Here is a 26,553-nt window from a genome sequence, read left to right as displayed (position 1 = left end):
TTACTGTCTCCCCATGTTAATACTAAGGGATCACTGTAATATATATTTATCCAAAAGCACTGCAATCTACTCAGTTTCCCATAACTTTCACATTTCTGCAATTGTGCAAAGATTTTTTTAAGTTTATTTTCCTTTTTTATTGTTTAAAGTATTACACATGTCTCCCTTTTCCCCCATCAATCCCTCCCTGGCTACTCCCAATTTAGTTTCTTAAGAGAAATTAAAAAGGCCATTGAATTAGTAATGACAATGATAATGACATACAGTAGCTAACTTTATAGAGTTTCCTATATCAAGCACTGAGGAAACCTTTTTAAATGTACTGTTTCATTTAACGATCACAACAACCTCTTCAAGAAAGTTGTATTACTTATTTAATTTATTTATTTAGTTAGTAGAGGCCCAGTGCACTGGCAGGGTTCCTAGTGGCTGCTGGCTGCCAGCCGAGGCCTCCCTCCCTTCCCCCAGTCAGCCATGCCCCTTGGTTGAACTCCTGGACAAACTCCGGAGAAACTTCCAGTTGGGGGGACAATTTGTATACTATGTTTGATTATATAGGATTTATTTATTTACACAGAAATGTGGAGATGTGAATAAAATGCTCAGACAGTTAATTATGGGACTAATCCAGGACTTTAAACCAAGTCTTTTTGATTGCAAAGTCCATGTTCTTACTGTTGACAAAAAATTCCTATCACAATTAGCCAAGAGTAGTAAAGCCTTCTGGCCATTAAATCACAACTAGCTATTCAATGACCAAAGATCATTTTCATACATTCAAACATAATATTTCCAGTTCTAGTACTTAGGTACCCAAGTAATCAGTAGTATATTTTTTCAGATTTAAATCACGTTAGTACATTAGATATATTATATTGAGGCATAAACAGTCTGCTGGCCTCAATGTGCTGATGTGTCATACAAACAGAATAATATAAAATGACTGCTGACTACATTATCTGCATTATCTCTAACCTTTCCTACAACCAGCAAATGTGTTTCATTATCCCCATTTTACAGGAGAGAAAGCAAATGGATTCAGGGATATTAACCAATTTTCCAAAGACAGCCACCTAGTAAGTAAAAGGGGAAATTTAAAGATTTTTGCTCCCACCTCTGTATGCCTATCTCATCATGCTATCTCTGTCTAATTATGATGAATGTCAATTAGCATTCAAGTTTCAAAAACTATGTAGATAGAAGTATATTTATATTATTCATTTATATAGGGAGACATATACAAATATAAACATGTTCACCTATATTCAATAAATATCTCCATTACCTAATTTTCTAAATATGTATGGCATTATAAGTGACAGATGTATCTGTTTTTTATGGTATAAACATACTAGATTTAGAGTCAGAAAATTTGATTCTTTTAAATAGATCTGATTTTAACCATTTATAGGTCTCAATATTTTTGGTCCCATAAACTAAAGACTAAAGATTAGATGATTTCTAACTCTCTTCTAGCTATAAGTTCTTATTGTCATCTCAGTTTTTGCTTTTCTTTTTGAAATATAAATGGTATTCAAAAATGTCCCTTGATTCACAATATTCATATCATTGCTAGGCTAAGCATAATTGTATCTTCTAGCTTGAGACATACTTTTGAGACATAGTTTTCTGCTGAAGATTCATAATAGCAAATTTATAATTATCTGCTTTTTATTTAGAATGTTGTTTGTTAAATTTTTTTTTAAGGTAAGGCAAATTAGCTTCTAGAAAAGGACATTTTCATTTACTCTTGATGAATAATCCCATTAATCAAGGCAGGGCATCTCCCTTAGTATAACTGATTGTGCAGGTATACAAAAGTAAAAACACAATCCTTTTGGTAAGAACTGCTATAGATTTTTTATTATGAACCTTATCTGAATTTAGTCTTGACCTCTGTCAAGTATATCTTATATGTAAATGAAAATGTAATTTTCTACTACTCTATGAGATCCTGGATACTGAAATTTTTGTACTTAGACTTAAATTAGGAACATTGTAATCCATTTAAGTTTTAAAAAGTATTTAAAATTAAACAAATTTACAAAATTAAAATAGTTTTTGTGTTTCGCTTTATAGTTTCTAAAAAAAATTATCTTAAACTATTTTAAAGCAGTCATTAACAAGGAATATTTTAACTATATAATGAGTCTCTATCATTTACTGCCTAACAGAAAATATTAATGTTGATTGAAATTTTAAGTATCATTATCTGTGGCAGCCATAAATTACACAGCTTAAGTGAAAAACAATTAACATGTTGTCATATTTATGATATGCACAAATAAAACACTGCTAATCTGCAATCACTTAATGTTCCCCACCCTCTTGCAAAGACTCAAACATAATTACAAGCAAGAGGAATAATTTTTAGTGGCCTAGTAGTAACTTAGAAGAATAATACAATCCTATTATCCCAGTAAGCTTATATTCAAGAGATACATTCCACACAATCCATCAACAGAACAAGCACTATACTGGTGTTAATTTTATTAGTTTCTTCCTCAATAAATAATAATTACAGGTTATAAATTTTAAGAGAACAGAATCCTTCAGAAATAAAGCTTCTTTTGGAGAAACATGGCTTCCATTTCCTATATTATATATTTTCTTGTTTCTAAGAAGTTAACTAATTTTAAATTGAATGGATCAATATTAAACACTAGGATGTCTTTTTAAAAATCTCCATTATGTTGTTATTATTGACTAAACAAAAGCTTACAAAAGTTGGCAGAAAATGTTGACAAAAATATTAGTAAATTTGAATTTCTTCCTATTCTTCACAAGTATAAATTTGCTATTTTTCTTGCTTTACAATGATTACCTATTAGTAAAGCTGAGTAAGCTATAGTACTATGAGCTTATTGATACTTTTTTAAATATATATTTTTATTGATTTCAGAAAGAAAGCAAGTGGGGGGAAGAAAGAAAAAGAGAGAGAGGGAGAGAGAGAGAGAGAGATGCGAGAGAAGCATTGATTGGCTGCCTCCTGCACGTCCCACACTGGAGATGGAGCCTGCAACCCAGACATGTACTCTGACCGAGAATTGAACCTTGACCTTCTGTTTCATAGGTTGATGCTCACCTCACCTGCTTTCCCTCTGAGTTTGGACGGTCTGTTCCATGCATGTCTCTGGATCTATTTTTGTTTATAATTTATGCTGTTCATTATATTCCACAAATGAGTAAGATCATGTGATATTTATCTTTCCCCGCAAAATAAGCCAGTCGGAGAAAAATAAATATTCACTCTTTTAATACACCATTTTCATGACTTATTATGTGCCACAATGTGTTTATTCTCCAGTAATATCCATGACTGTCAGACCCATGGGAAGATCTGGGGGCTCTAGAATGAGAAAGCTGGGCTGGCCCTCAGCAGAGCCATCACGGATGCTAGGGGGACCTCATTAGTGTCTATGGACATGTCCAGAGGATTGCTAAATTCCCCTCTCTACCTAAGTATCACAAAGTCAATGGGATTCCAAGACCTTAAACATTGTCACAGGGGGTAGGAAACTGACATGGATTTCATTACTTTATTATGTTTGGAGCTATCAGTAGCAGGAGACTTGCCCCATACTTGGACTCTCCAGTGTTCTATTCCTATCAAAGGCAAGTTCTTGGGGCAGTTTTTCTGAAGATTTACAGAATGCATCTAAAGATGCATCATGTATTTTCCTTTATTTTATTCATTCTTTCTAACCATACTAATTCCTTTGCAGAGTTAGTCAGAACCATATAACTTTAACTTCACTCACAGCTGAAATGTCAAGTAAAGGACTACTTTTCTTCCCTAACTAAGCTGTTAGCAGAGACATTTGTTTCTATGTTGTCATGACAGTGTTTTTTGTCACTACCCTTACTTTAAGGTCCAGTCATCAGATTTGTTGATGTGAATGTACAACTAGGTTAACTTAAATGACTCCTAAAATGAAGGGTTTTATTTTTAAAAACTACATCAAATGACTCACTACGATCAATTTATATAACACTTGCTTGATAGTTGCAGTTTGGAGAATTCTTTTCTGTTGGTTTTTTTTCAGGCACAGTATGCTCTGCTCGTGACTCAATAATTTACCCATCTAATCATTTAAACATTTCTCAGGTTCTTATGATTATACTCCACTTCTTCCTCTATTTTTACATTAATTTCACTGGAGAGTAGAGTTAAATATTTGAGTGGGTTGAGATAATAAAATGTGTGCATTGTAGGAAATCATTACTTCCTTTGGGCTAAAGATGTAAAAAGAACATAAATTATTCATCTCCGTAAACTGCGCCTCTTGTGAAATTAAAAACAGCCATCAGTTTTACCTTTGAAGAACTTTGGTTGTTTGACCTGAGAAAAATCAGCTGCCAGGGTGCTTTCCCTCAATGTCACTATTTTTATCCCAGTCCTCCACCCATCACTCCCTCCCAGGAAATGTAAACTATTAAAATGTGAGCTTTTAGTAAATCCTTCTTCCTTTAAGCCAGCATTACAGAGATAAAGTTAAAAGTCCATAAACATAATTCCTTAAAATGAAAACAAATTCTGTGAGTTCTATTTTTCTATTAATAATCTCTTCTACAAAAGAGATCTTCTCCTACTTAAACAATTTTACTTAGCTTATATTTAGATTTATGAATGTAATAAAACATGAAAAATATTATTTCCATTTCTAATGTTTTATAATGCTCACTGGGATTTCTGCTATTGGTTAAAATTGTTATCACAGAAGTATTGAAATGCCTTCAAATTCTTTGCTAGCTCAGGCAATCCTGCAAATGCTTTCCTACTGAAGTTCTCTGAAATGAGTGTCAGGTACCTTGTTATTCATTAGTCAGTTACATGCACACATCACATTTATTATTTATTATAGGCTTTCACATATTATCTTCTGGAGAAAAGATAGTGCTTGACACATAAACATAGGAATCACACACTTTATTGTAAGAAAAAGATCTTAAAAGAAAACTTGCTATAGGGCTTTCACAGGTGGTGATGTGCTGTACTTCTAAAGCAGTACTATTCCTGAAACACTAACCAGTGTGGCTGCTAAAATATTTAAATATTCAAATCCCTGAGAAGCAGTGAGAACTGTCAATTAAATTGGACTTAGCTATGTGATATATTTTAATTTACATATGCTTTTAAAGATTACTAAGATAATGTGAATTGATTTCCTTTTTGATGAATTTCAGAGTTTCTACTAGAGATTTAAATGAATATAAACTCTGCACACACAAAGGCAAAAATACCCTTGAAAATGGATTTTGACATTGTCACAAATGATTTTTACCTGCTTTTTACATTTTTAAAATAGTTTTTGCATAGTTGGGATCACTTTCTTCCTTAAAGAGAATACATCTGAAATAGAAGTTCAAATGTTAGATATAACTGAATATGTAAATATTCATTTTTACAATTTATCAGAAATTTATTTAATGTATAAATAAGTCCAAATTGTAACTGTAATCTTATTAATTTATACATAGAAAAATGCCAATTGCAACCCTCTTTGGCAGTGTACCTGGTGGAAAATATAATTAATAATTAATATTATATTTTCTACATGACTTTTATTTCTCTAAAGCAATTGAGTAAATGAAAATGAGTGCATTACTTTTCTTCATCCAAAAGCACTTTGACTAAATAAATAAAAATCGGGCAAATTTCTGATAAATAGAATTTGCTTTGTAACAAACATGATATGGTTAGAGAAGCATATGTAGTTACAGATAATTTTTCTTTATAACACATATTTGAAATGCCTCATGATCTATAACTATTCTTAGAGATTTCCTATCAGATATCATTATGGGTAATTGAAATATATCTTAATCTTTTTATAAGTATAATATTTTTATAACATATTTTAATTATTATATTTTACTAGAGGCCCAGTGCACGAAATTTGTACACTAGGGGGGGGGGGTCCCTCAGCTCGACCTGAGCCCTCTAGCAGTCCCAGAGCCCTCAGAGAATGTCCCACTGACTGACTGCCCCCCGGTGGTCAGTGCACATCATAGCGACTGGTTGACAGTCAACTGTCTGCCCTCTGTGGTCAGTGCATATCATAGTGAGTGGTTGAGCGGCCTTAGCATATCATTAGCATATTACACTTTGATTGGTTGAATGGCCGACCAGATGACCAGACACTTAGCATATTAGGCTTTTATTATATAGGATAATGAATTTATGTATTCAGTTATTTATTGCTTAATTCTCTCTAATAGTTCTTCTTTCCCCTCCCCTTATATTTCTCTTTCACCTACCCCTAACACACACACACACACACACACACACACACACACACACACAACTATTTCTGTTCAAAACTAAGAGAGCACAGAGCATGTCTATGAAAACAGGAATTATACTCAGTTTTACTACGCTCTGTGAGCATGTTTTAAAATAACTATTTATTTAACTCTATTTCAATGCACAAAATAAAATTCTGATTTATAATGGAAGCAAAATAGAGTTCATTTTGATTTGTTTTAGCTACACAAATTAGCTTCTATATAAATATTCCTAAAAGATATTTAACTCAGAGGTTTTCATTTTTCTAATCTTTCATAATCACAAAATCTAAAATGTTTATTTTCAAATTCTCATGAGATAGTTTCCTGATAACTTTAATATTAGGAGAGAGATTTAAGTTATATTTAGTATCTGTCCAATTTTGCAAATAATAAGCTAAATAACATCTACCAGAGGATATTCCTATGCAGGTATTGGAGGCTACACTTCTTTATAATAAAAGACCAAATGTGTGAGAATAAGTTCAAAGGCCTAAAGTAAGACCATTGAGATATTTATAGATAAACCACATAAACACTAAGCATCTCCTAAAGTAAGTACATATAAGATGTGTCAAAAAGAATGTCTCCTAGGACACAACATTCTTTGGCTGCAACCTTGATGCACCCTTCTCAATTACCTTCATTTAAGACATCAGGTTGACATTCCAGATTGTCATATTGTTTAATTAATGCTTAGTATAATGAAAATAAATATTTGTATTTTATATATGATGTTACTCACTAAGCATATCAGAGCATTTCCTTTTTTGTTGTTGGAGAGAAAGATAAGGGTAAGATGGTAATGTAGAAGGTAAAAAATAAAAAGGACAGATTCTGCTGTGAAATTCTGCCTAATAAAGCAACTTTGCATTTTGCATAATAGGCTAAAGCTTTTATGTTTTTAGTAAATTTATTCATCTCTGGAGGAGTATTGAAAATATAAAATAGAAAACAAAAAATAAAGTAGGAAATCCATCTGTAACACTTGCTCGATTTAGGACCTATGAGCATCATCTCTGCACTGTGTCAGGCAGGACCAGTCAGTACAGAAAGATTGGTTAATACAACCAAACCACAGGTATGACTCTTACAGAAATGAGTTTCTGTTCCTCGTGGCTATAATAAAAGCTAGATTGAAAATGGGGCTGATTAACATTATATTCTAATCATTAAGAGTATAGTTTGCTTTATACTAGAATAACAAAAACCTCATCATGCCTCTAAGCTCAAAATTAGCACATATAAATACATATTACTGAATATAATTAAAATCAAATTAAAAATACACTTGGAAGCTCAGATCTACCTATATACTTAGGACCATAGAGTTGTTAAAGAAATACCCTAGCTTATAATTTTGTTTGAAATTCTTTCCACTGGGTGTTGAATAATGTTCATAAAAATCATCATTATAGCGTGAATTATATTTGTTACATAAAGTCAGCCACAAATTTTTAAAAAGTGCCATAGAAAAACCTCATAGTATATTATTGAGACTCACAGTCACTTAAAGCTTCAACTTAAATTTTAATTTATAATATGCATTAATTTTATTAAGCCATATATAACTAAAATTAATTCAAAGTGTTCCATTCCATATTCTATTTCTTGCAAGTTAGATGAGAGTACGTCATTTTACTCATTGATTTGAATGTCCTCATATATAAATATTGTATGGTTAGAATATATCTAAGTCATCTCCCTTTTCTAAAATAATATGTTCTTTTTAGTGAGGTTAATACTTTTTGTCCTAATTCCCCATGGTTAGAAAAAGAATCTTCAAAGAACTAAGCTGCTGAACTAAGAAAAATATCTATATTAGAATTCACTAGGATAAAAAATATGAACACATATTTGTCTAACGGACACACAAAATGGCTCTTAATATTCACAAGCTGGTTAGAAAAAAAATGACTTTAATTACTTTTAAAGGTTGCACGTAAAGTTTACCTTTTTTTCTGAAAATATATAACCTTCTTATCTCATAAAAATGCTTTCTAAATATTTTAAAAGAATTATCTAGATTTTTTTTCAGATTATTTCATTTTTCAGAACAACCTGAAAAGAATTCTGATAGTAATAGAAGTACGGAGTTATTTAGAAAAGTATATTGCCAAGATCCAATACATAAAACTCATTCCCCTGGTTAATACTTTATGACAATTTTTATTCACATATATCAGCAGAGTCATATATTCAAAAAGAACAACTATTCCTTTATTCAAATGTTTATACATTTAATATTTTATTTTGTAGGAAAGTCAGAACCAAAGTTTTACTTTGTTTTTGACTACTTAAAAACACTTGACAAAAAATAATAGTATTAAAATTTTTATGTATTATTCCCAAGTAATCTTTGCTTTCACAAAGTTGGTGTAACCCTCTATTAATTTTCAGATGTACTTAAATATTTATGTCTTTAAACTTTTCTTTATATTGATTCTTGCCCATAGAATGCCTCCCCACCCCAGACTTTATTGTAATTTATTTAAATACAAGTACAACCTCTCCTCAATCCTACCCCACCTGCTGCAGCCCATAGAAGTATCCCTTTCCCCTGAATATATCTTATGTTTACTTAGTCCTTATCATCATTGCCTTACTAGTACACTTATTTTTTTCAAAGGGCACCCCACTGACATCAAAGAGATCAATGGTTTTGAGACTTTGTTTTAGCAGTTGAACACTGATAGTTAATAAGAAAAGAAAGAACATTTCAGGATGAGAAAGCAGCACTTCCAACATCAAATTTATTCTCCGCTTATCCTTTATATAAAAGCTTAAATGTCACTTTCTCAGGAGGCCTTTCTTCACCACCAAAATTTCCACCTCTTTCCACTCACTGTACACTGCTCTTTTCCTCCTTAATAATTGCTTCAAAATATAATTTTCCATTAGACCATATGCTACAACCTGTCTCATATTTGATACCATAATTTTAGGACCAATAGTACATACACCTTCAATAAATATTTGCTGGAAGTCAATCTTATCATGTAGAAAAAGCGGTAAGAAGCTTGAGAACTTTGTAAGCAAAGCTAAGGAACTTGTAATGTACAATAAAGGTGATGTAGAATAACGAAAACAATTGTAAATCTATTAGTGACCAAGATCAGATTGGTGTGTTAGCACATTTTGAGGGTAATATGCAGAATTGACTAGAGGAGGTCAACCTTAGAGATAAAGCAGAAGACAAGCAAATGGAGCAAGGCAGAGAGTAGGTCAACCCTCCAGCAGAAGTTATGAGGATCCAGTTGGGAAGAGCCATGCGTTTGTTGGGAAAATGCTCTGTTAAACCACTTTTGATGGTGGAATCTATGCCTTTGGACCTGTGAGCCAACTGACACCTGAGAGCAGCCTGTAGATTTTCTTTCTGTGAATTAAGAAAGGAAGAAGACAAATGGGCCGGAACTTGGATAACAATGTGGCTGCAGGAGAGAAAGTAAGTCCGGAAGACAGAGCAAAATAAAACTCCTGAATATTCTACATTCTCTCTCACTTCCTGCATTTTCAACTGCCATGCTCTTACCTATACTGATTACTGTCCACGTCTCTAAAAGCTGAAATTAAGTCAACATTAATCATGAAAGTTTTTATGTGATAGAAAAACCTTGCGGAGTGGGGTGATGGAAGGAAAACTGAAACAGATCCTGAGCCTGCATCAACTCTGAAACTAAGTGAAAAAGAAAGAAAGAAGGAAAGAAAGAGAGGAGAGGGAGGGAGGGAGGGGGAGAGAGAGAGAGAGAGAGAGAGAGAGATAGAGAGAGAGAGAGAGAGAGAGATTTGGCATGAATACAAATCAATGAGTATTGGAAGGAAGGAAGGAAGGAAGGAAGGAAGGAAGGAAGGAAGGAAGGAAGGAAGGAAGGAAGGAAAGAAAGAAGGAAGGGAAGGAAGGAAGGAATAAGTGACACTAATGCCCACTGGAGCCAGGGAAAGGGCCTCAAAATACCAACTGGGAAGAGAATTAGAGGAAAAATGAAGCTGGCCCAAATAAAGGTGGAAATAAGAATTGTGGAGAGAAGGGGGTAGAATCAAGAATAACTACAAAGTAGAATCAATTAAAGCTAGCTAGACCTGGTTTCAAATTTTGTAGTTTGCATGATGTTGCTGTCAATCACCAAGAGAGAAGTAAATAGGGCAAAAACAAATTATAAGGCAGGAAGAATAAGGTTAATCTCTAATGTATTACATCTAAAGCATATAACTAACAATGTTGGATGAAATTCCTAACAGACTGTTAAATACATCTATATGTACATCGTGAGAGAGGCTTGAACTGAAGGTAGAGACTTTATGGTCAATATTTCTGAGTCACAATTGAGGCTGACCTCTTATTTTCATGGAGTGATAAAAATGTATTATATGAGATAAAAATGTAATTTTCATCCTAGCCGGTTTGGCTCAGTGGATAGAGTGTTAGCCTGCAGACCTAAAGGTCCTGGGTTTGAGTCCAGTCAAGGGCATGTATCTCTGTTGCAGGGTCCTTCCCAACCTGGGCCCTGATCAGGGCATGTGCAGGAGGCAACCCATGGATGGGTTTCTCACACATCGATATTTCTCTTTGTCTTTCCCTCTCTCTTCCACTCTCTCTAAAAATCAATGGAAAAATATCCTCGAGTGAGGATTTAAAAATAATAATTTTTTAAAATGTAATTCTCAGTAACAGAAATCTCTCAAAAAGGTAGTATATATAATATATAAGAATGATGAAGATCATAGTAGGTAGGGGCTAGGAAATATATAAACATATAAATGCATGAATATGCACAAAACAATAAGATGTACTGTATAACCCATGTGCACAAGTGGAGAAATGACTATTGAAATTATTACTATACTGAAAAAGATGAATATTTTACCTTGGAAAATAATGAGGCAATATAAAGGGAAATGAAATTCTGTTAAGTGTATCCAATCAGAATTGGACGCTATTCTGGATCCTTTAAAAGGAGAAGATCTAAAATCACGGGTTAATATTATACCCTATGTGTCTCTGAGATTCCTATTTTTCTTACATAATATATATTTTTGGATCTAAGACACCATTGATTATAAGACATTAATTTTATGTATCTATTCAAAAGAAAAACAAGATTGCTGTTATTTGAGGACATAATGCCTGTGCCCTCTCACAGTCCGGGAGCCCTCAGGGGATGTCCACCTGATGCTGAAGCAGAAAAGGCTCCACCAAAACCGCTGTGCTCACCAGCCATGAGCCTGGCTTCTGGCTGAGCAGTGCTCACCCTGTGGGAGCACACTGACCACCAGGGGGCAGCTCCTGTGTTGAGCATCTGAGCCACAGTGGTCAGTGTGCCTCATAGCGACCGGTCATTCTACCATTAGACTGAAACTGGCTCTCCAATATCCCCCAAGGGGTACTGGATTGCGAGAGGGTGCAAGGCAGCTGAGGGACCCCCACAGTGCACGATCGGGGCCAGGGAGGGACACAGGAGGTTGACCAGCCAGGGAGGGACCGCAGTAGGGGTTCAGGGGATGTTAGGCCCATCTTGCTCAGTCCTGATCAGCCAGACCCCAGCATCAAGCTAACATACAGGTCAGAGTATCTGCCCCCTGATGGTCAGTGCACATCATAGTAACTGATCAACCAGTTGACTATCTGCCCCCTGATGGTCAGTGCACATCATAACAAGCGGTTGAGTGGTCTTAGTATATCATTAGCATATTACACTCTGATTGCTTGAACAGATGACTGGACACTTAGCATATTAGGCTTTTATTATAAAGGATTATAAACATATCAATATCAGATATTAAAGTGTGAAATAATGTGAGTTGTTAAATCACTGAAATAGGTTATTTAAAAGAACCACCTGGCAAAATGGCAATGACTTTCCTTACATTTTCCTTAGAATATTTTTACATTATGTTCCCCAAATAATATACATTTTTTATAATTTTCTAATTATGAATGTTGTGATTGAGGGAGCGGACCCAAGTTATTATTGGTCCCAAGAAATCCAAGAGAACCCAGATCTTTCAATGCATACGAGTGATGTTTACTTAGGAAACAGCATCTCACAGCAACAACAAAAGAGACTTTTTAGGTATCTTAATCACCTTACAATATGGATAAGTTTACAATGACAAGCTGGTTTAATCTATCATTCAACTACTGTTCCTATATACTGTACCATTGTTAAGATGTTGAGAACAAGTTTAGACAAAGTATTAAAATATTTTAGCCCAGGAGAGATTTCCTCTTTCTACAGAAACCTTTTTCAGATATCCATTTGAGGCCTAGGCTGGAGATGCTTTTGTCCTCTTTCCCAGACATCAGAAACTTTGGCAGTTTGGTTAACAACCTCAGCATGGGGATGGGATTTATCGCTTGTTTAATCTGTGTACTCAACTTCTGGCTGAGAGTGAACAATAAACCCTACCAGACCCTTCTTTTACTGCTTGTGTTGCAGTTCAGATGTATAATCTCCAGTCTTAAATGATAGCATCCAACTGCTCCAACATCAGTGATCTGGTCGAGAAAAGCCCATTCAGCAGAAGGAGAAGAAAAATCTGACTGTCATGGTTGATTAGACAACAACTTTGTATGTGATTGTGTCACCTCAAACAGTAGTAAAAATGTGGATTGATCATGTCTCCAGTTAAACTTGATCTATTATTCTGTCTCTCTCAATGTGGAGATTCAAACCTAAAACCTATCTTCAAACAGGTAGATGACTGTCTCTATGAACATCAATTTATTCTTTCATTGTCTTTACTGGAATAACTTAACTATTGCAATTAACTTTATTGTTCATTAATAGGATTTCCCCAAAGACCCACCAATTCTTCAATAGGAAACATCAACAGTTAGCTTATGGTCTAAAAACCGTAAAATCCTTCACCTTAAAATCCTTATTTTGCTGCTGCCAATCCTACTCTCTTAAACTATAATACATTGATCTTTACCCAATCTCAATCAGGCTCCCAAAATAAAAGGTCCATCTTAAACCAAATTCAAATTCTTAATAAATCCTATTTTGTTCTTCCCTCTCCACAAAATGACCAGAGCTCAGTGGAGGTAACATTTTCCCCTAACCTCAGTAAAGAATAAACTGAGCTAGGTCTTACCAAAGGTTTGAGGAGCCAGCATTATCATGGTATCACTCAAATCTACTAATTATTCTGACAGATATGTCTGTATTTAAGTTATCCTAGCAGACTAAGATGTTCTGTTATAGAAAAGGTGGTCCTCATAAGAATAAGGAACCCCCAATTTCACTGCAGGCTCATCAAGATATATATAAAAGGGGCAAATGCTTTAGAAAAACCTGATAAAATGATGCCATTAAATTTTTATAATCCAAGGAATAGAAATTCTGTAATTGTTTTTAGTGTGTACAATTATAATTTAATTTGTTATAATAGTGTGAAATGTTCATTATTACTTCTCTCTTTTCTGCCTAAGGCACTGTAGAAAATTATGTTACACGTCAGTGGTTATTTTTCTTGTTGGTGTACGATTTTAAATACATAAATATTCTACTTCTTCAGAACAAAGACCAGCGTTTGCTTTCTTAATTACTTGTTCATTTTGATAGTGACAGCTGATGTTGTTGGCATTACTCAAGCAATTGTCTGGAGATGTCACCACATAATTGTTAGAGGCCATGAAATTTTATATTGAGACACATATTTTCTTTCTAATTGCTCCAGAGAAACCATGCTGAATGAAGGAAATCTTTTCCATTGACCCTATCCTCTGCACTGGAGCCACTGACTGACCTTTTGTACAGCAGAAGATAGTTTATAATGGTGGAAAATGCTACAATAGCGGGTTACAAGTCAATTCTGTGACTTCATTAAAATTGCTGTCATTTAATATTAAATTAGGTCAGAATGTGTAAACATTTTTCAACTATAGTTGATTAGGTCTTAAAAACTATTCTACCTAAGAGCCCTCTTTGCAGCTAAGCAAACTTCCTGAAGTATAGCGAAGGCTGAGGGGCAAAATAGCAGAGGCACTTTTAAATCCACAAATACAAGTGATTTACTCTGTGGGTACTTATATGAAAAATAAAATAATTAATTGCAATGTGTACTTGCTAAATGAAACGAGCCAATTTCTTAACAGTCCCCTGTACTACAAAATAACAGCATGAACTTGAATAAGGCCTTTAAAACACTGAATATTCACAGGGAGCAGAAGTAGAAGGGGTCAACTTCATACTATCTGGAATTCTCCTCCACTTATGTCCATTCTTCTGCCTTTTAAGTGCAACATTTAACACAGCAAATTGAATACTGAAAATAATGTGTTTGTCCTATTTTGAACAAGTCATATATTTTAAAAATTGATATGAAAAACTCAGTATTAAATTAAAGTATTAACCTATTAATCAATTAAGTAGTCAAGTAAAAACAACAAATAAACAAAAACCATAAAAATATTGAAATATCTACATAGATATTAGTGAGAATTGTATAATCTTATTTTTGAGTGATATCATGATTCCTGTACCCTATCAATAAACCATAAACCAGCGTTTCTCAACCTGTGGGTCGTTCGATGGGGTCGCCTAAGACCATCGGAAAACACATATATAATTACATATTGTTTTTGTGATTAATCACTATGCTTTAATTATGTTCAATTTGTAACAATGAAATTGGGGGTCACCAAAACATGAAGAACTGTATTAAAGGGTCATGGCATTAGGAAGATTGAGAACCACTGCCATAAAGGAATCATTGCTTGTTCAAAGACAACAATTAGTGAACATTTTTACACAACTCCTCTTATGTCCATTCAGTCATTTATAAGAACTTGGGGGAAGAAATATGGGGAAAATATTAAAAATTATATAATTTTTTTCAATGAACTTTAAAATATATTCACATTTTTGCAATACAGAATTCTTATAAAATGATACTTCTGGGTAAAGTTTCTGAAGAATTAGGATATTCTTCTCATAACATATTAATGAATAAAACTAACAGTTTAGATAGCTGCATTTCCAAAGTGAATTATACAGCTTACAATTTTAGAGTAGGCAGAATATTACTTTTTTTCTTGATGATTTGGGGCTATAACAATTTTTAAAATGCTATGGGGTAGTATATTGCAATACAGTAATGCTTCATGCCCTGCTCATACAGATGGAGATACGTGTTCCTACATTAAATGACCCCACACTGTTCTGTTTTATGACTTTGTCTCCTTTTCAAAGCTTTTTGCTTTTTCTTTTCCCTTTAGGCTAGCAGTCCTTATTTTTCACCACATTAAGCATGTCTGCGTGTAGCAAACCTTTTCTCCTCTTCTTCTAAGATGTTACTATGATTTTCAAAAGCTTTGGAAAATATGTTAACCTAATGTATTAGAATTAGAAGCATCAAGGTCTAGAAAAATAGTGAAAAGAACCCGTCATTTAATGTTAAGATTTGGGTTAATATTAGCTGTGTGAACTGCAATAAATATTTTAATTATATAGTATTTGCTTCCTCCACTGTACTTGGGATATATTAACACCTATTTCAAAGTGTTATTGTGATAATTTGATGAGAAGATAACATATTTGAAATCCCTTGTAGACTGTAAACTGAATGCAAATGTTTATAGGATTACTATCGTCATTTTCAGAACGCTACTGCCATCTAATGGCTACTGCACAGATAACAGATACTCTAACCCTTTGAAAACAGAAATAAAAAAAGCAAAGGCAACAGCTGATCAAAACCAAAGTAATAACTAAGACCACACTTTCATCTTTACTACATCTGCTACCCAAAGAGTGTATTACAGTAGGACATTGTGCACATTTATTATAATTGCTTTTTCTAGGAACTAAACATCATTGAGAGCTTTATATAGTGAAAATATTTGGTAGGCATCAAGTCAAAACAGTGTAATGTAAACCCTAGTTCTGCCACTTAACTAGATTGAAATTCTGGACCAACGACAACGCTCTTCTGTGTTTTCATCCCTTCGTCCATGACTGAAAATAGCAATACATGTACTTTCTAGAAGCTTGATGATAGAATTAAATAAGATCATCCCAGTGCTTATAAATTATTGCTAAAAACAAGCAAAAACATAACTTAGTGCCTAGACCAGTCCTTGGCATAACACAGGTGCTTCCGTAAGTATCAGTTAATTTTAGCTTCTTGCATGTAGTCAAAGGCAAATACATATAAGCTATGCAGGTAAGTGAAAAGTCAATAGAAAAAAGAGCCAGTTTCCAAAAAAAGGTTACAATGTAGCTGTGATTTTGAAATTTTATATAAATTAATTGTATTCGTCAAAAGAATCATAAAAATTAGACACAGAGCCTTCAGACTTAGAAAAACTTTGGTCCAGGTGCGACAACTACTTCCTGTAACATTTTATTACCTAAAGCTTCAATTTTCTCAAATCTGAAAGTTATTATGTAACTCATTGAATTGGCACTTAGACTCAAAAAATGTCATTTGTTATTCTTTCATCATTTCATTTGATATTACAATTGCATAAATTTTGAAATACATGAGGGTCACAAAATTAACTGCATGTGTTGTGGCATTCTATGTCTAAAATTTGAGAAATACTATACTTGAAAATGAGGTTGAGATATGCCATTAATAGACAAAAGAATAATCAAAATTTTCAATACTGGATTCATATTAATCAAGTGTGTCATATTTTATCATGCATAATATAAAAAGTGGTATCTGCTACAGGTCTTAAGAATATTATATATGCCAGATGAGAAAGAGGTTTCTACTGGGCTTTTTAAACATATTATTGCTCACAACAAATTTATAAGGTAGATACTTTTGTTCTCCCCATTTGCAAATGAAGAAGGAAAAACTGAGAGATTAAATAATTTGCTCAAGCTTACATTGTCTGGTTGTTGTCTGAAATTTGCCCAGAGTCAAGATTTCTAGCTATTATATTGAAATTCTAATATTAAGTGTCATATATTTCTTAGCTTTAAACAGTCAAATTGAAGATACCTTACACATACTTTTTCTGAGCCAGACATACCAAAGCTGTAAAAATCTGTAGCTTATTTTTATAATTTTCCCTGTGTGAATGTTGTGATTTGTATATTACCATTCATATTAGCAAAGCCACTAGGGTTTCATCTCTGCTCTGCTGTGCTATAATCCATTAAAAATTAATAACGAAAATTATCTCCTTAATTAATAGGCACAGGAGGAGTTTCTAACTCACTGCAGAATTTTATGTTGCTTGTTCATCAAACTCAAAATAATTTAGCAACTACCTAATTAATTTCTAATTGGGCCATTACTTTCCCATTTGCATCCGGGCATATACCAAGAGATACTGCCCTAGGTGTTTTTAGATATAATTTCTTAAATAAATAACAAGAACAATATAAAATTTCTTCACTCAACCATGAAAATGACCATTACATTCTTTTAATCAAAAAATAATATCTAAGTAAAATGTGTTTTCAATTAAGTAACTCAGCTGCAAATTGTTAAGATAAAATTTAATACAAAGTGACAGCCTGCTTTCCCTCTGAATATTAAAAATTTGAGTTAATAAGCTTTAAAGTATTTCACAGGAATGTATTTTCCCTGAAAATTGTTATTTTAAATATGTCATAGTATTTTGTACATATGACTAATAAAGCAGAAAATGTTTTTGTGCATTTCAATTCACTGGTTTTAACACAAAGAAATGTACCACTTGTTACAAGCCAAGTGCTCTAATCAATTTTTGAGTAATAAATACTAAGAAAACACTTAAAATGTTACACAGAATTTAGATAATAAAAATTCAAATAATGCATATTTAAAAATAATACATATCAGTGAGGAAATCATTAAGAAATTAAGGACTATGAAAAATAGTCAATGAGAGGACAAACTCTTTGACAAGGAATTAAAACTAAGATTAAGAGAAGTAACCAACTTGAACTAGCCTCCTGTTTTATTCTAGGCAACTGTGAAAGGCACGTTACATATACACATGGTGTCCATTTATGTTGGATGACATTTTAAGATAATTTTTATTATTGTTATTTTACAAAAGAGGAAAGTCAGCTCAGAAAGAGTGAAACACCTGCCCAAGGACAGTTTGGCAAAGCTGGAACTCTAATGTGGATGTGTCTGTCTCCAAAATGGCCCTCCTCTTTGGAGGCGAATTTGTAATTTTATTAAAAATTCGAATGGATCTTTATGATGAAATATTCTCTCTAAGAGTTATTGTGAGGATTAACTTGAGGTAGCTGAGGAAAAGAGCGTAGCTCATTATAGGGATTCAGTTTTTCTTCCCATCAACTTAGGTCTCCAGCTACTAATTGCTCAACCTTATTCACAACCCACTCCTGGGATTAACACAGGAGCCAAGGAAAGAATGGGAGAAATCGTATTTTAATGACTATGTTCCAAACAGGTAATAGCAAAATGTGTTTTAGCTTTCTTTCCTTTTGGCTTTAACTCATTTGATGAATTATGATGCGTCACTGTCAGGGTAGCCAGGCACATGTTTCCCATCAGCTCCGGCCACTGTGAGGCTGCTCCTTACCGTCACAGCCCACACAGAGATGTCACCGTGTTCTAGTTTATTGTGGAAAAGAATGGCTACAGAGTAGGTGTTCCAAAACCCCAATTCGTATTTCTTTATAGAACAGTGTGTGCTATTTGGTATTTAATTGGTGTTTTGATCACATCTATTTGTAGAAGAGTTATCTTTCAGTTACACAAGGGTTTCATTCTGGAGGACTCATCAGGAAGTGGCAGTGCTGAACACTGGGTGTTCTGTTAGTCTCTATGGTATTTACCTTGTCTGAGGAAAATGCTTGATAACATGTACTTTAACTGTTCTCAACATTAAAAGTATCCCAGGAATATGAACTATGGACAAGGACCTAAGTTTCATTTTTAGATTAAGCGAAATCCTCATAAAGTTCAGAGCTTTGGCTAAACTGCTGTGTCACCATTTAGAACTGCTTCAACTGAGTGAGCATGATGTCACCAGCTAGTACTGAAAGTAGTTGCTGAAGAAATTGCTGTTGAAGGCATGTGAGCAAAATATCTTTCAGATTTTAGTAATAAGAATTTCTTTCTTTTCTTTTCATTGTTTAAGGTATTACAAATACCTTAGTACATATGCCTCCTCCTCCCCCCGCCCCATTGACCTCCCCCTGGTCTCCCCTACCCTCTGGCACATGCCCTCACTCCCCTCCCCCCAACTCCCAGTATCTGTGTCCATTAGTTATCCTTATATGCATGCTTACAAGTCCTTCTGTTGATCTCTTAACCGCCCCCCCCCAACCCTCCCTTGCCTTTGCAAAAAATGCACTGATTGCTTGACTGAACAATAGTTTATAATTTGAATCATGTAACTGGCTGTGTTTCTTTCTTCACATATGCTAGTAGAACATATCACGTAATTTTCCACTCAGTGTGGTAATACTAGTATATATTTTGTGTGCCAGCATTACCCATGACTTCATCTTATTTTTCTTATCCTCCTTTTATTGTTACTCTATTTTTCTCAAATTATTATTATTATGCAAGATGTTTCAATAAGTGGAAAAACACCCTAAACACAAAAATGTAAAATTACATTAAAAATTAAGTAAACATGTATAGCTGGTATTATTCCTTTGACATATTACACAGTTTATAACATGTATTTCACTATAAAGAAATACTTTAGATCCCTCATTTGAGTGTTATACCTATTAAATTTTGTTACTATGTATGTGGTGTGTGTGTTTTTTAAACACTCGAGATATATCTAACCAACATCACTGCTAACATCTTCTTCCAAGACTCATTTGTGGCCAAAGCATGACCATAACAACATGATTCAAAGACTAAAGAGAGATGAAAAGTTGGGTAGGTTCAGTAATATATATTTTAATTCATCAAAGTACAAATGATAGCACTTGATATTTTATAATTAAAAATAACTGGTCATACATGCATTATAAAAATTTATATGCATTATAAAACAATAAATTTTACTAAAAGAGAAATGATATGTCTGGTATTAAACAAACTTATAATCCTGTATTTGAAACACAATGCATATTACTTACTCATAAAATTATCCAGAAGAGTAATTTAAGCATGAATTCAAGAAAATGTGACAAAAGAAATCTGGAAGGCTTATCCATAGGCTTTTTAATCTAAAAGCTTGGATTTTAGATTTGAATGTACAAAGATAAAAATCAGATAATGCCAAGATCAAAGTTAATTATTTAGAAAAGTTGCTTTTATTTTTTCTCCTCAAGGAAGTCTCCTTGTGGGACTCACTTTGAATTAATTCATACACTTCCTTTCTCTGAAACTGTCTTTTCTTGCTTTCATTAAAAAAAAATAATAATATCCAAAAGGTTGCAGGTTCGATTCTTAGTCAGGGCATATACTTACGTTGTGAGTTCAATACCAAGTTGGAGTGCTTATGGGAGGCAACAGGTCAATGTGTTTGTTTGTTTCTCTCTCTCTCTAAAAAACAAGTAGGAAACATACCCTCAGGTGAGGATTAAAAAGCAAATAACAAAACAACAACAACACACTTTTAAAACCCTAACTGTAAACTTAAAATTCCTTTGAGATGAAAATGCAGGTAGCAAAAAATGAAATTCAAAAAAACATATTAAAGATGTCCAGAATTATTATGACTACAATAATAAATAGCAATCTTTACTAAGGTAGGTACACTCATAAACACAAAATTGAACAGCATGATTAAATATATACTTACATATACAAATGTGTAAGTATGACACAGGTCTATGACACAGGCCTTGAGCCACACAATTCACACTGTATTTTTTGTTTTGGTATTCTGATATTTTACCTGGCCTGTTGATATATTGTAGCTCATGTTGCTCATAGTGCAGGTAGTACATATATTATGCTATTGTCCTTTAGATTGCCTATTTGCATGTTAAATCATTCAAAAGAGAAGTATCCAATATATGCATTTTTCAAAATGTAAGATAATTTTTAATTAAAAAATTTTAAAAATTTGTCCATTAAAATAAATGTATTAATTAAAGGTATTTGGTTTCCTCTAAGAAAAAAATTAAATTTACTAATTTTTGTTTTAAAAATTCTGATATGTACCTATATCTCCAAAGATGTCTGGCTATATTTTAAATAAAAATCACATTAATAGATACCAACTGCGCATCTACAATGCGCAAATCACTGAGGTAAAAAAGACAGCAGAATTTCTATATTTTCTACACATCGTGATTTCTCTAGTCTTTGCAAATCTAATTGTATTTTAAACTAAATAAAATTTATAAATGTCACATATGATAATTACTACAATATTTGACTTAATAGTTTTAAAACAAAACACTTCTCTGATCTTTTAAAAAAACTTATCTTGGCCTTATTATAAACTTCTATGAATCTTTGCTTTAATAAGACTCTACAGCTAAAAGTAGATATTTTGGGCCTAACAAAGGTATTAAAAAGCCTTTAATGATTTACAATAATGTAAGTGGTAGAATTTATGGTACCATTATTTTAGTTTCAGACTTTTGAAAATCACTTTTATTTAAACCATTACTTCAAAATGTTTAGTATTAGTGAGTTTGTATCAATATCAGTTATCAATAATGCTTCTTATATTCTGGAAAGACTTTTCGTTATGTTGCTTAATAAAGAAAATAAATTGTGTAAAGTTATCAGAAATTCTTATTTCTGAGCTAATGTGCTAAATAAAGATTTGGGGTGTTTCAAAACCTATAATGTGGCATCCAATGTGAAACAGGGTTTCAAAGACCATTTACTAAGCAACATTAAATAAGCCAACTCACTCTAAGGGATATCTCATTTACCAGCACTGCATTCCATATATGCAATACAACACTATTTATCTTATGAACAATTTGGTTAAATCAGTTGATTCCTAAGGCACTTTAGTGGCTCCAACCAAGCTATCTTCATCTTAGTAGACTCATGAGATTCATAGTATTTACTGTATCATTATTTTCTGTACAATAAATTAATGAAGTACATAGCTATAAAAAAGAAACTGGAGTTTAAAGATGTTCATTTTTGTTCCCAAACAAATAGTTAAGGCTTTATGTTTTTAAGTAATTTTTTACTCTTTATCACAGTTGCCTACCAAACATAACTGAGATAACTACACGATCTATAATCATTTTAAATTATTAATTGGTTTTATTTTTTGTTGTAAAGTATTTAAAAGTACATAAAATAGAAAAAATATTATGACTAATGAATAAACCTTTCACCACAACATTGATCATTTTCAATATTTTACAACTTTGTTTCATCTATTATTACCTCCAAATTTGTAGGTAAAACAAATATTAGATACCATATGGTTTTAACCATGCATCCCTTTAAGTTTTCCTTAAAAACAAACAAAAAATAAAGATTTTCCACACCCCCAAAATAAATAATAATTCAATAATTTCTCAAATTCCTGGTTAACTCAAAAGTATACTTTTATGGTAATTTTATGTTCTTCTACATGAATGCCTACAAAGATGTTACATTCCATTTGTCACTTTTGATCTACAACACCTATCCACTTTTTATAGTGCCATTTCTTTGTTGAAGAAACCAGTCCAATCATCCTGTAGAATTCCCCACATTCTATATTTGGTTGCTGGATCTAATCTCTATATTTCCCATAATATCATAGTTTAACCAAGACAACGGAATAGACTTAAGTACTTATGAACAGAAGGGGTGGGGCTATGAACTCTCTAGGCATTAAGAGGGAAAGAATGTCTAGGTGTTACTCTTTTAGTGACATTAAGATTAATGAGTGAGTTTAGGTGTTGCCCGTCTAAAACATTATTGTAAAATTCTCCAACAACAATACATCCTTACAATCATTTTACAGCACATAGTGACTTTCAATAGAAACATCAATGATGAGAGAGAATCATTGATTGCTGCCTCCTGTACGCCCCCCGCCCCCAACTGGGGATTGGGTCTGCAAACCAGGCATGCGCCCTTGACCAGAATTGAACCCAGGACCCTTCAGTCTGCAGGCTGACACTATATCCACTGAGCCAAACTGGCCAGGGCCAGGTGTTGTTTTTGTTTTTTGTTTTTTTTTTAATTTCTAATTCTTTTCCAAAAGGATTTACATTTTCATAATATATTTTAAGCTCACCGGAATCATGAGTCCATGGTACAGAACAAGCGCCTTGCACAAACTGGGGATTGAAAAGAATGGATGCAGCCTAAACAATATATAGCTTATCAAGGAAAGAGTTGCATAATGGTGTTCATTTATTTCATACTTACCAGGTGGATGAAGAGTCTGTTCCTCTAATAATTCTAGATCAAGCATTAGATCATCTTCATCTAGTTCACAAGATCCCAAATTATTCAAAACATCCTGAAGAAAAAACAAAGTCAACAGTTATAGACCAGAACACTGAAAAACTGAGAAAATATTCACACACAGATGCAATGAAGCAAAACAACAACCAACAACCCCTCAAATTAGAAGTGGAGTTTTAACTGATACCCAGAAGTTATTTGACTATCTTTAAGATTATCAGTCCAATAAAAATTCCAAGAATTTTTACAAAAATCTAACTTTTCCAACTATTTACCTGTTAGCTTTTTAAAGGACATGTAGAATTAAACAGAAATACCTATGTGAGCAGGTATCAAAAATATTAGAATACAGGAAATTATTTGTTTTAATCAGAAGTTTTTTTTATAATAATCACGAGAAAGGTGATGTTTTACTTATTGAGCAAAGAGGATACAAGATTTTTCAAATATACAGAAGTCTGTGAACTGAAACAGGGTTATTTTCCTAATATTTATCTCCCAAATCTATGTAACATTTTTCTGACACATTTAATGAATTGTTTCTCAAACAAATTTTGTACACAGTGCCAACTGTGAAACATTAATTTAGACCGCACTTGGTAGTGGGGATCCAGTTATCATTTCTCAAAAATTTGCTTTAGATTAGAAAAGATAAATGAAATAAATAAATATCAATTAGATTAAAATTAACTATTGGTTTTCATAATGCTATGAACATCAGGGCTAGTATCCTTCCTTCCTTCCCTCCTTCTTTTCTTTCTTTCTTCCTTCTTTCTTTTTAAGAGGGCAAATAGCAAAGTCAACCAGTAGGGTATATTGAGAAGTCCTGAAGGAAAACAGTGATGCTGAGATAGGATTTTGGTGAAAGGAATAAAGAATTTATCTGTATATTTGTGTATATAAACATATAGTAAATATATTAAGAAAAGCAAGAACTAACATTTAGAGACTAAAACTGAAATAACAAAGGTACAAAAAAATTGGGCAAGAAAAATAACCTAAATATAAATGATATCACATCTCCAATCACTTTTTCCATTGATTTGAATGTTACCATAATTCATATTTAAAGAAGTAAATATTATTACGCAAAGTCTAATGATATTGTCACATGCTTAGTTCTTCAGAATTAAAGGACACTATAATTTATACACATAAACTACTCTCATTATAGAAATATAATTAACAGTTATTAAACTTTAGAAATGTGTTATTCACAAATACAGCACAACAGCTTCAAAGGTGATAAATGTTTACAAATCTAAGTGCTTCTTTCTGCAAATGAAAGTTACAAGGAACTCTTTTGTGTTGTATCATATTGTATCGCATTTTATTGTAGTATAACTGTATTAGTTACAAGGTAACTAATAATTTAAACTATAAATAAAATCACTGTTTATTGTAAGCATTTTAATATACTGTGGCAGGGATAGCTTCTTGAGAGTAAGTTGTTTATTTATATAGTATCAAGAAGATGTTATAAGATATAGGCATCAAAAGATAAGCTGCCAACCTCAACATGTTAAGAAAAAAAGTTTGAATTTGAAATGACAAAAGAAACATAATTGAAGTTAAATGTGAAAAAAGACAGAGTTTTAAAACGGGAAATTTTTTTAAGATAATTATTTAAATGTTTATTAAGCTTTTTCCAAATGGGAGAATCTTAATCTGCTAGTCAATACAAAGGTTAAAAAAAAGTTTTATAATGAAAGTGTAATAATTATCCAGTTTCAAATTAGCCTAAATAAAATTATACTTGGATGTGAAATTTCAATGACCAATAATATGGTCTTAATTGTCTCCATCCAAAATTTACATATTAAAGTACTAACCCCCCAGAATGCTAGAACATGATTGTGTTTAAAGATAGGAATACATGATCTTTTCAGGAGAAATTCCAGTGAAATCAGGTCAGATAGATGGACCCTAATCCAACAATACTTGTTCTTATAAGAAGAAGAGGATTTTAGGACACAGACAGAAGGATGACGATGTGAGGACAGAGCAAAAAGGCAGCCTTCTGCAAGCCAAGGAGAGAGGCTCAGGAGAAACCAAACTGCTTGCACTTTAGGCTGGCACGTCTGTCCTCCAGAAGTATAAGGAAACAGATCGGACGTTTGGACATGGTTTATCTGTGGATAATCCAAAATAGGCATCTTAACCAAATTGGTGATCAGAGCCCTTTCATAGAAATGAGAAAAGGGTTTTTTGGAGATGGATATTGCAACATGCAAAATGCTGTTATCACAGAGACCTTGGATTTCATTGCATGGATGTGATCATTGTAAGTCTATGCAAAAAAATGAAAAATATCATAATAGTAGGTCCTCTGGTTCGTGGTTCCAGCAGCTCCTAAAGTCTAGAAGAATATGTCATCGGTTCAAGGTTGGAATTTTCAACCGTCTTTTGAATTTTGACAGTTAATAGATCCACCCATAGTTCAAAAAAAAAAATAAAGTTAACAAGGAAATACTTAAGAACCCTGCCACCTTTATTTCAACATTTAAGAAAATAACACCAGCCTGTCGGGTGCGGTGCATTTGGTTGAGCATAGTACCATGCTCTGAGAGGTCACAGGTTCGATTCCCAGTCAGGGCACGTGCCCCAGATTCGGGCTCAATCCCCAGTAGCAGCATGCAGGAGGCAGCCAATCGATGCTTGTCTTTCATCAATGTTTCTATCTCCCTTTTCCTCTCCCTTCCTCTCTCTAAAATCAATAAAACACATATTTTTTAAAAAATAATACCAACAAAGTGAACAAATTAAATTTGGAGAACTCACTAGATGGTTTCAATGTTATTCTTATTTTGTAAGTAACCCTTGACATTTAGAATAACCCTTGACATTTACTGCTGGTCCAGATAAACTATTCTTAAAACTACTCATTCTAAATTGCCTGCTTTGGGAACTTGCTTACTAAGCAACTTTCTTATTAATGTGGGTCAGAATCTTTGAAGCTGGTGAAACCTCATAGCAAAATGATATGTTACAGAAGAA

General features: G+C 33.1%; 1 protein-coding gene across 1 annotated transcript in view; it reads right to left on the bottom strand.

Annotated features, from left to right (window-relative positions):
* CCSER1 (coiled-coil serine rich protein 1) overlaps nt 1-26,553 on the bottom strand; it is a 666,528-nt gene that overhangs the window by 424,313 nt on the left and 215,662 nt on the right. Inside the window, exon 4 of the mRNA XM_006768187.2 lies at nt 23,518-23,611. Within this exon, the coding sequence (XP_006768250.1) occupies nt 23,518-23,611 (94 nt within the window). The remainder of the gene's footprint in view (nt 1-23,517; nt 23,612-26,553) is intronic.

This window comes from Myotis davidii, unplaced genomic scaffold, assembly GCF_000327345.1.
Source record: "Myotis davidii unplaced genomic scaffold, ASM32734v1 scaffold963, whole genome shotgun sequence".
Taxonomy (NCBI): domain Eukaryota; kingdom Metazoa; phylum Chordata; class Mammalia; order Chiroptera; family Vespertilionidae; genus Myotis; species Myotis davidii.
This window is presented reverse-complemented; position numbering and strand designations above follow the sequence as displayed.